The sequence below is a fragment of the Schistocerca americana genome, chromosome 4, assembly GCF_021461395.2.
Source record: "Schistocerca americana isolate TAMUIC-IGC-003095 chromosome 4, iqSchAmer2.1, whole genome shotgun sequence".
Lineage (NCBI taxonomy): Eukaryota > Metazoa > Arthropoda > Insecta > Orthoptera > Acrididae > Schistocerca > Schistocerca americana.
In genome coordinates, this window is record NC_060122.1 from 346,002,871 (window position 1) to 346,014,968 (window position 12,098).

The 12,098-nt window shown below is 36.0% G+C and overlaps 1 protein-coding gene across 1 annotated transcript in view; it reads left to right on the forward strand.

The window, feature by feature from the left end:
* Positions 1 to 12,098, forward strand: part of LOC124612843 (gamma-tubulin complex component 4) — a 159,804-nt gene that overhangs the window by 105,669 nt on the left and 42,037 nt on the right. Inside the window, exon 9 of the mRNA XM_047141272.1 lies at positions 9,972 to 10,085. Coding sequence (XP_046997228.1) covers positions 9,972 to 10,085 — 114 coding nt within the window. The remainder of the gene's footprint in view (positions 1 to 9,971; positions 10,086 to 12,098) is intronic.

A 12,098-nucleotide genomic window follows, 5' to 3' on the forward strand; every position in this document is an offset into this window, starting at 1 on the left:
TTTATTTGTATGAACTAGTTTACGGCTTTTTAGGTCATTTTCAGATAACTATTGGCTATTGTTTACAAGGAGCTTAGTTCGTATCAACCAAACATTCTGGACTAAGATACAATGCACTTACGTAAGATCTTTAGTTGTAGTATTGTCTTTGGAATTGTCAAACGGCTCTTTTCACTTTTTGTTCTGTAAAATTGTTCTTCAACATAATAAATCACATTTTATGGTTTGTCAGTACCATGTATGATAACAATTAGAATTATTTAGAATACACATTATTACAAAATTACAATTTTTTGGTATTTGTTGTGAACCGTTGCACTGGACACTAATTGTTGGTTGTACAACAGCAATGTTTTCTTTGGGGGTTACATTTTGTTATTAGAAAAATTGTGCATTAATAAATACTAAAATTACATTGTTAGAGTTGAGTTACAGTTAGGAATGTAAACACATAAGGGATATTACATTATATTGGGGTGTGAATATGTTTACTATTGGGACACTTTGTGGTTAGTAGCAGGTTTACTGTATTGTGTAAAGTTTAAGAATGGTGATGTGCTCAGTTGCAATTGGTCATTTATAACCAACTGGGGATTTAGAGCTAAGTGTTCGTTAATTTCAAGTGCTTCTAGTATGCTGAGTTTTCTGCCTTTGTTGGGTGTGAGCTTGTTGAATATCTAACCACCAAAGTTCATTACTCCATTCTGAACTCTGGAAATGAAAATTATTTGTTTGCTTTGCATTGTGATTGTGCATATCACAGTTCAGTTTACAATGATTTTTATTATTAGTAAGAAAGTTCAGTAAGGAGAAATATATTGGGAAGTGAGTGTCAAATGAGTGTAAAAACTCCAAGATCTGTAAAGGAGCTTGTGCAAGATGTGTGATTAATTATTTTGCACGATAATCTTACTGCTCCCTTCTACTGAGGAAACACTTTTTACTTCAGGTCCAGTGGCCCAGAAGGTAATTAAAAAATAGGGAGTGAAACAATGCAAAGTATCCAACACTCGTTTCTTTCAGTCAACACAATGACGGATGCTTCTAAGGATATAACATGCCAAACTGAGCTTCTTAATTAATTTAACAAAGTGTTGACGCCATTTAACTTGTTATCCAAATGGGCCCCAAGTTATTTTGTACACTGGGCTTCATTTGATATGTGATCATTAATGTCTACTTCTGTTGTTAAAAGACTGTTTGTTTGAAATTGCATTAATGCAGTGTTAGTCTTTGCATGATTAAGAGTTAATATGTTATCTGTGAAACACTTGTAGGCCAGTTGAGCTATTAACTGAACTGTGTCTGCTAGGGTTGAGTTTGGACCATTTACTAGTATGTGTGTGTCATCAGCAAATATTACAGTTTTTTAACTGCACTGTAAAGTACCGGTAATTAAGAGATCATTAACGTAGGTTACAAATAGTTCCTGTGCCGTTCCACATGTTATGTTTCCCCATGTTATGTTTCCCCATTCTGAGGTTATTTTCATGCCTGAGATACAGTTTATTAATGAGAAATTCTGCTTTCAGTTATGGAGGTAAGATTCCATCCAAGCAAAGGGATGCCATTAATACCGTAACACTTTACTTTTGCTAACAAAGGAAATAAATTTCCTGACAGAGTCCAAAATCATTGTGAATATTTTGTGAATAAAACTGTCTAGATTGCTTAATATACACATTTATTTACAGTGTTGTTTCGGCTACTGTCATCAGATCAAAACTTAGTTCTTTTAAAACAGGGTTCAGTGTTAGTATCAACAAAACCTATGCCAACTCAGCATCGAGTTGACATTCCTGTGAGACTTCGATTTTATTGATATTTGCACTGAACTTTGTTTTACAGGTTATAAGTTTTGATCTGTTAATGACAGTAGCTGAAACATTATTATAAATGAAGGCATATATTAAATGATCTAGACACTTTGTTCAAGAAAGATCCACACAGTCAAATGCTTTGCTATGGTTGTAGAATAGACCAACAGGGACTTTTTTTAGCTCTATCATCCTGTCGTTTGTAAGGTTTTGTATTTCTTTCTGTGTGGAGAATCCTAGAATCCTTTACAAAAGCCAAACTGAGAGGCAATTAACATGTTCTGCTCTGTTAGTTGAATCAGTACTATCATACACCACTTTCTCAAATACATTTGAAAAGTTTAAATGCGAACATGTATACTGTGTTATGACTGTGAAAGGAACCTGTGACCATTGGAAGCAGTGCCACAAATTCCCTCGAAAAATCAAAACACACACACACACACACACACACACACACACACACACACACACACAAATGTCATACTAACAAATGTACGTCCACCTGATGGAGGTTTAAAGCTTTGAAATGCATCATGGTTATAAATAAACAGTGACTGGTAACATTAAACTTGTTGTTTCATTTAATTAATAGTTGAAAAGACTGGAAGATGTAATAGAGATCTGTAGGGGTCATCTGATTGGCTCCAGTTTTTATAGGGGGATTACTACAGCATATTTCAAACTGTCAAGAAAAATGGACCAAGTCATTGATAGATTATAAAGATAACTTAATGGTAATACTATCAAGTCTGCATAAGATTTTAATATTCTTGTAGAAACACCATGTTAGCCAACAGAATCACTTTGTACTAAGTTATAGTTATGTGCTAAGCCAAAGAGCCAGTTGCATTATGTATCACTGTCTGTTTAAAATCCTTGACATATTTTCATTATTCAGTTCTTAAAAGAGAATATTCTTCAGGCACAAAAATAAATTTGGGTAAATGCAAAGGAAGTGTTATAGGATCAGTAATTTCCACAATGTATATAAATGATATAGTGGATAATGAAAGAACCTTCACGAGGCTTTTCACTGATGATGCTGGTTTATACAGATAAATTATCCGGCCGTGCTCCAAAAAATGGTAGGCCTATCTACAAAAGATCAAATCATGCACCATCTGAAAGAGAAGCATGTTATTAAGCAAAATGTGGAGCTATAAAATTACCAAATTTGCAGCAACCAGTCGCGAAATCATGTTTTATTTATTCACTTTTGCAAATCGATTTGACTTTGTTTGACCTCTGCTTAAGACAGTATTACTACTCAGGGCACATATTGTTTGAAAGCACCGATGATGGCTGTTAATCAGTTGAAATCGATTTGCAAAAGTGGATGAATAAATAAAACATGGTTTTGCGACTGGTTGCTGCATATTTGATAATTTTATGGTTTACAGTCACTGCACGACTTGGGAACCACATGGAGCCCACCATTCAAAATGTGGAACCTCGCCAGCCAAAACTGTTACTCATAAACTGAAGCAAGGTAAATTCAACATTCAAGATGACAGTTAATTTAACTAACACCACAAATGCAGCAAGAAAAATAAATGTTGTTTAATGGGTGATAAGTCATCTTAGAGGGCTTGCACATGAGATAAAAAGCGTAAATAGTGAAGTAAATGCTTCAGGTTTTATTAAACCTGGCGCTCGTCTTAACCAATTGCTTCAACTGTAAACAATATCTCTCGAAAGACTATGAAGGAAGACTTTATTGTAATCTGTGGTGGTGCAAATAACGGTGCACACAATGATGGTTTGCATGCTGTTAATGCCTTAAAATCTGCTCTAAACCACATAAATGACTCAAACATCATTGTTCTCGGTATTCCACACAGGTATGACTTGCCTCAATTCTCGCGTGTTAACGGGGTAGTAGCGTATACAAACAGTCAATATGCAGAAATTTGCAACTGTTACGCAAATGTACAAATGGTTAATGTGCAAAATTTTAGTAGAGATCTTTACACCACTCACGGCCTTCACCTCAATCGGCGCAGAAAAAGTCACTTTGCGTCCATTATTTGTGAAATCGTCGAAAATGCTAGGAACAACGTATACTCAAAACACACACATTCGAAGAATGAGTGCTCCCCAACCCAAGAAGACTGCAGGAATGGGTATAGACAGATGAAATTGGACAAATGGCTGCTGAAAACACCAGGTAAAGCTGATTCTTCCCAGTCTTCCAGTACATGGAAACAGACCAACTTGAATAAATGGGTAGTGAAAAATACCAAATCCGCTCTGTCAACTGATATTTCTTTTTTAGGGATAAATGTGTAAGTGGTTCTGGAAATCAAAATCTGACTATTTACCATCAAAACATATGTAGCCTGAGCAACAAGATTAATGAAATCTTAATTAATATCCTGGTGCCACAAGGTATAGATTGTGCCCATGTTCTGTGCTTTAGTGAGCACCATGTTATGTCAGATATTGGAAACTTGCTATAGATAACTACTGCTTAGCAACATCTTACTGTAGAAAATTTATACAAAAAGGTGGAGTAGCGATCTATGTCAGAAACAGCATCACATGTAGTGTAATTAATGTACTGAATTTTTGCATAGATCAACAGTTTGAAGTGTGTGCCATACAGCTGGTTTTAAATAATTCTTACATAGCAGTAGTAGCTTTATACAGGGCACCTTCAGGTAACTTTAGCATTTTTTTGAAACAGATAGATGCACTCTTAATGTACATATTTAAACTCAGTAGAGATGTCATAGTTGTTGGAGACTTCAATGCAAATTTCCTAACAAACTCCAGAGACAGAATAGATCTTCAGAACTTGATGTCCTCATATAAACTTGCTTCTGTTGTAAATTTTCCCACCAGAATAACTTCATGAACAAAATCATTAGTTGATAATGTATTTATTGACATAACCAAGATTGATGATATAGCTGTCAGGCAAGTCCTGAATGGTCTCTCTGACCATGATGGACAAAGACTCAGCATTAACAATTCAAGTATTTGTGAAATTAATAGTGGTCCCAACTGGAAAATTACTAGGAAATCTACTGCTGAAACTATTGAGATCTTTAAATCATGTCTCCAAAATGTAGACTGGGGTCCAGTATATAGTGTAGAAAATTCCAATTCCAAATACAACCTTTTCAGAAATGAAGTGGCTTTAATATTTGAAAGTACCTTCCCAAAAAGAATATATAAAACTCATACTAAAAAATCCACCAACAAGCCTTGGATTACCACTGGAATTAGGATTTCTTACGAGAGAGAGAGAGAGAGAGAGAGAGAGAGAGAGAGAGAGAGAGAGAGAGAGAGTTGGTACAGTGCCTCAAAAAAATCAGATGACCCTGACCTTTTAAATAACTATAAAAAATACTGTAAAATATTGAACAAAATCATTCAGAAATCAAAATGTATGTATCTGTGCTCAAAAATTAATAACTCCACTAATAAAATCAAAACTATATGGGAAGTGATACGAAATGAGACTGGTGCAAATTACCCCAACAAGACCCAAAATATTGCTCTTAACAATGAAGATAAGCTAGTTCAAAATCAAGATACTGTAGCTAAAATCTTTAATGAGCACTTTTTAGCTGTTGCTGAGAAAACAGCATGCAAAGGCTCTTCAGAAAAGGCAATAAAAACTCTGAAAGAACTTTTCCCTAACTCCATAGACATGATAGGTATGGCCCCCATAACCGTGCAAGAAGTAAGAAAAACCATAGTGTCTCTAAAAAGTAAAAATTCATTGGGTGGACACAATATTTCCAGCAAACTGCTAAAAGCCAGCTGTAATCAACTCTCTAAAGTTCTAGCTCATATACTCAATTCCTCTCTAAATGAAGGTATCTTCCCTGACAGAATGAAGTATGTTACTGTGAAGCCCCTCTACAAAAAAGGTGATCCCACAGATGTTTCCAACTATCATCCTATCTCTCTTGTAACAGCATTTTCTAAAGTCTTTGAAAAATTAATATACGCCAGGATTGTGAACCACCTTGAAAAATTTGCAGTAATTAGTAAACAACAATTTGGTTTCAGATCAGGTATATCTACAACCAAAGCAATTTATGCACTTACTAATAATGTTTTAGAATGCCTAGACAAGGAAAAATTACCCGTTTGCATATTCTGTGACCTGACTAAGGCTTTAGACTGCGCCCATCACAGAATACTTTTAGGAAAAGCAGCCCAATATGGAATCCGTGGGCAAATGGGTAAGTGGCTCAGATCATACCTAGAAGACAGACAACAAAAAATAGTATAAGGTGTTAACAATCTACAAGTAGGAGATGTAGAGTCTGACTGGGGAACAGTACATCATGGAGTTCCACAAGGGCCACTCCTTGGTCCTCCTCCTGTTTATTATATATATTAATGACCTACCCCTGTCCTCAAACAGTGCTAGCAATGTCACAATGTTTGCAGATGACACAAGTATAGTGACAGCCAGCAAAACCACCACTGACGTAGAGTTACATGCCAATGAAGCACTTGCAAATGTTCCGAACTGGTTCACAGCAAATTCTCTAGCAATAAACCTCAGTAAAACAAATTACATGCAGTTCCAATCCAGTTACATAAGCCCAGAAGAGATTTAACATTGCACAAAAAACCAAGAGTTACAAAGCATTCAGTGCACAAAGTTCCTAGGCGTTCAGATAGATAACCGGCTCACTGGGAATTCCACATACAGCAAACACTAAAAAAGCTTAACTCCGCAACATTTGCCATCAGAATAATTTCCAAAATTGGAGACATCAACGTATCAAAGTCTGCATATTTTGGCTAATTTCATTCAGTGATGTGCTATGGAATAATCTTTTGGGGCAATTCACCACTTTAAAAAAAATAATTTGTAAGCCAGAAAAAAGTAGTCCGAATTATATGTAGTGTTCCTCCAAGAACCTCATGTCGCAATCTTTTTAAACCAGTACCTCACAATATCTCCTCTCACTCATGGCTTTCATACTTCTCAATTCCTCTGAATATGAAACAAAAGAGGCATACCATCATTATAACACAAGACGGAAAGATGATATGCACTGTGAACTGATAAATCTCTCTATGGTACAAAAAAGGGTAAAGTACACAAGTACAAAAATCTTTAACACACACCCGAGTAATATAAAGTGTCTAAAAGAAAATAAAACGCTATTTAAAAAAAAGGCTAAAGGAGTTCCTACTGGAAAAAATGTTTCTATTCTTTGGATGAATTCTTCAGCAGGGATAAATAATTTGAGTAGTAATTCAGATTATTTTCTTTGTCATTGTATCTGTATTGTTTTTTATCACTATTGTAATTCTGTGTTGTATTGTTTATTAGCTCTACTATATTATTGTGTTGTACCAGTTTTGAATCATTCATCTTCCATGTGTAATATACCAGTATGTATTGTATGGTATGATATCTATATTGTACCTGCTTTGACTCATTCCACATCCATGCGTAATCACGCCATAAGTTTCAATGCTAGAAAATTGTAGGGAAACGCAGAAAGGCTTGCAGGAGGTTGATGCATAGTAGAGGAAATGACAGTTTAATCTCTACACAAAAAAGTAACTCATTGCACATGAAAAGCAGCACAACTCATTGTATGATTTCATGATTTCAGGACCATCACTGATAGCCCTCACATCTGTTCAATATCTGGAAGTATGCATGTAGTACGATTTAAAGTGGAACAACCACGTAAAACTAATTGCAGATTAGATCGATGCCATTTGAATTCATTGGAAGAATCCTCTGGATGTGTAGCTGCCCATGAAGGAAGTAATGTAAAACCTCCCCTCATTTGACCAATACTTGAACACTGCTTGTCAGTTTGGGATCCATGTTTGATATGTCTGGTAGAAGAAATAAGAGATGATCCCAAGAAAAGCAGCATGTTTCATTACAGGTTCATTTTTGTAAGTGTGAAACTGTGACAGAGGTACTTATTTGACACCAGTGTCAGAAGCAACAAGAGAGGAACTGCAAGTTGGCTTGCAGAGTACAGGTGTATATGTACTACTGAATGTACTGTATACATACTACTGAATATACCAATACTCTCAACTGGCATCCTCATCAGTTATTCTTCAACTATATGACACATTTTCTTCAGTAGTGACTGTTACATCTAAACCTATGGAACAACAATTGATATTGGCTCCTGTGTGCTCATGGTGACTCACTGTATTTTTCGCTTTTCTCTTCATATTTCAACACTTGTCACACTTTCCCCTGATGCTGTTTTCATCACCTTGGAGTGGCTTCACCAGCAATTGTCATACACTTCGCATTTCGTTTAAATAATTTCTGATTTTTTAGCCTGTCCACCTTTCACCTCAAATTTTTCACTTTCCCTATCACAATGAAGCTTTGAATGTTCCACATTTAGTAATGTTAAGTGTCACTGAAAGGTTTGCCATGGATAATTGATTGAATAAATCTTAATCTTTTCTGTGCTTTGGATATAACACCATCTCACTGTCAGAGCTAGTCTTCAAACATTTCAGAATCGCTACAGAATCTTTGTTATCGCACAATGCTGTGTAAGAAGCTCTGATGGTTTTATTCTTTTGTAAGAGATATTACAATTAACAACCTTGATACAGTGTAACTTGTGTGGCATGGTAACTAAAGCAGAGATTTCTAAACGAAATTGTGTTTGTGGTTTATGAGGGCAGTTTTGAAAGTAACTGTCTTTCTAGTGTGGTGCTAGTATTCGTGGATGGAGCATGTTCTCTGATTTAGTAAGCATCCAGCTGTGAAAGTATGAACCTCATTCTGTCACACGTTCACTTGTTATAACTTCAAAACATGAGTGCTGTAATAAAAAGAATTCCATGAAATGTGAAGTGCAAGCAGTAATAAGATTTCTTTTGGCACAAAATGTTTCAGCAGGAGATACTCATCAGTAGTTTGTCCTGTATATAGTCCAAACATTTTAAGTGGAACTGTTATGCTGCTATGGGTCTGTTTTTTAAAAGTGGTGGAACAAACATTCATGATAAAGAGAGGAGTGGGAGGCCTTCTGTTGTGAGTAAAGAGCTTGTCAAGAAAACTGATGAAGCGATTTGTGAATATTAAAGATACATTATTTCTAAAGTTTCTGGACAATTAATTCCTGCAAATTTCTCGAATGCTTTTGTATTAGGTTGACAATGATAACATAAGCTACCGCAAGTTCTGTGGTTGGTAGCTACTGGAATAGATCAGTGGTCCACAGAACCAAATGAATGGATTCTACCTTAGACTTCCTTTCATGCTACAAAGTGGAAGGAGAAGATTTTTGAAAGAATTGTGACTGATGACAAAACTTGTGTGGCATATGTAAATGCTGAAGTGGAACAATAGTTGATGGCTTGCAGCCATACCAATTCTCCATGCAAGTTGAAGAAAGCCCACCAAATTTCATCACTGAAGAGAGTTACGGCTATGGTTTTTTGGGATGCTGAAGGAGTTTTGCTGGTTGAATTTCTGGAGTGTGAAGTGATTATCATTTCAAATGTTTACTATGAAACTTTAGAAGAAACTTAAGCAAGCCATTCAAAATTAATGCTGTGGTATGCGGTCATCTGGTGTTGTATTTTTGCCTGGCAACACACGTCTTCACAGTGCCCAAACAAACTCTAGAAATTCTGAAGCAATTGAAATGGGGCATTTCTGTTCATCATCCACACAGCTCATACTTAAACACCACATGATTTTCATCTCTTCACTTGCATGAGGAAGTGGCTTGCTTTGCAGCACTTTGATGAAAATAGCTAACTTCAAAATTCCATGAAAGATTGGCTGCATGCCCAGGCAGCAGAATTTTATGTAGAGGGAATTTTTAAATTAGTGAAACACTATGACAAATGCTTGAATTTAAATGGTGACTATGTTGAAAAATAGCAAGAAGCTGTAGTTTTAAGATGTATGTAATAACTTTTTTCCCTGCAAGTTTTTACTTACAGCCAAATGGAGGTTACTTTTCAAATATCTCTCTTACATTTACTGGTTTGTTTGGGAGTATGTTTATAATAATGTTTCACAGTCAAATTCATTACAGCTTATGTTCTTGTTTATTGCATCACACATGTGTACAAATTCATTGTGTCACAGTGACAACATTTAACATAATATTTAGACAGGTGGAAATGGTATTTTTCAAGAATTTTTACTGTGGCATTTAATTTCAGATGTAAACCGAGCATTCCAAGTTGCTGCACAGAAAGTTCTAATGACCGATGAGGCAGCTCTTGACAAATTTTGTTTTTTCCTTCCGGGAAGAGCTGAAGGAGTTGAAATAAAAGGTATAAGATGCAGTTAATTTTATGAGTCCAAATACACGAAAACAGCATAGTTTTTGTAAAGTAGCACATTACTTGACATTGACAGTTTTCTTATTAAAAACAATATAATATACTTCAGGGTGTTTATTTTATAACCAAAACTTATCCTTACAACAAATATTGGTTTTAAGATCACATTGCTTTTACAAGGGAAAGTTCATAAGATGAAGGGGACAATGTTGAAGTAAGTGAGCACGACAGTCATGTGTGGTCATCTCTTTAAGGAACAAATCTTGAAATTAATTTCCTACGTAAGATAACTGTATGAGTAAAGATGAGCAGACTAAATGGCAGATAAAACCAGTTAGTTATAAGGGAAGACCCAAAAGCCATTACGTTGTTTCCCATAAATCAGGTTCTTTAGTGCTGGCCCCAGCAGCAAAGACTCCCATAGCCATCTTTTCTCTTTAGGTTTGATGATAAATTAAAAGGTACCATTGTTATGTAGATTTATGTGCATCAGGTTACCTTCCATTAGGGAAGTGGATGCACTCAGCGACTGTTACGTGATTTATAAATTATAGAGCACAGCAATCAGTTGTCTATTTTTAGGTTTTATTACGCAAATCCAGATTTTGGCTAGTGCCTAGCCATTATCAATGCGCTATTTTTTAATCTCAATGCATGATAGTTCCCTGTTGTTCGGGCATCAGTCACAGTTCTTTGAATACTTTGAAAGAACTACGACTGATTCCCAAACAACAGGGAACTAACATGCATCGAGATTAAAAAATAGTGCTTTGATAATGGCTAGGCACTAACTGAAATCTGGATTTGCGTAATAAAACCTCAAAAAAAAAGAAAAAAGACTGATTGCTGTGCTCTATAATTTATAGATACATTTATATGCATTTGACGAACTTTTGTTGATGGTATGACGGACCTCATGATGTCCAAGATAAAAACTGTGTGGAGATGAATGGCTGTGTGGGCCTCCTGCTATATGAAGGAACTTGAAAAGCTGTCCATGTGAATTTAACAAATGTGTGGGATATGGATGGACCTCCTGTATTTCCAGTTACTGTGCTATAGAGAAGATTACTGTTTTTACTTTGCTTTTGTGGAAAAAAATACTCTGGACCTCTAGGCATGAGAGGGAAAAGACTGATAAGTTAGCTGCATTGTATGAAGTCATCACACCATTGCTAGATATGTAATTGAAGTTGTATTCTCCTGATGAATATGCAACAATTGATGAGCAACCCATTCCGTTTTGAGGAAAGTGTTCCTCCTGACAATATGTGTCAAATACGCCAAAGAAGTATGCCACAAAGGTTTCTGCTTTGCCAGACTCTAGAACATTCCATCTAATGAATTTTTAAATTTGTCTTGTTATTTCTGTAATAGGTACAGACAGAGAAGTGGTATACCAGTGTGCCTCTTGCAAGAATTCTATTGAAGAAAATGTTGATGTTAGTCAGAATATCATGTACGAACAAACAAGATGTCCCCCCCCCCCCCCCCCCATTTTTTTTACAATACACAAAGAATTGTAGCTTCAAGTGTATTCAGTTCTACAAGAATTGTGACACTGTTGTCATATGTTCCAGCCAAATCTCCACAATGCATGATGACCGAAAGATCAATGAAAACAGAGCCTCTCAGAAAAGGCTGGAACTTGTAAAGTTTTACAACCATACAAAAGGTAAAGTGTCGGCTCTGAATTCATATGCCCTATACAAATTGAGCTCTGTTAATAAAGTTACAAGATGTGAATTTCTGCAGAATGTGGCTACGGACATGCTAATTGACTGCGTTGTCCAGAAGGATGAATAGTTCTTATAAACATCAGAATCTACAAGAAAAAGAAAATGTAGCTTTATCTAGAAGGGAGAGTGGTGACAGTACGCAAGTGTGCGTAAAAAAAGGGGGGGGGGGGTGGCACTACAACTGCCTAGAAAAGAAGGTGGTGTCGTCATAGAAATCCAAGTACAAATGAGGGAGAGCATTTCTGAGTATGTGTGGCGTGTTCCA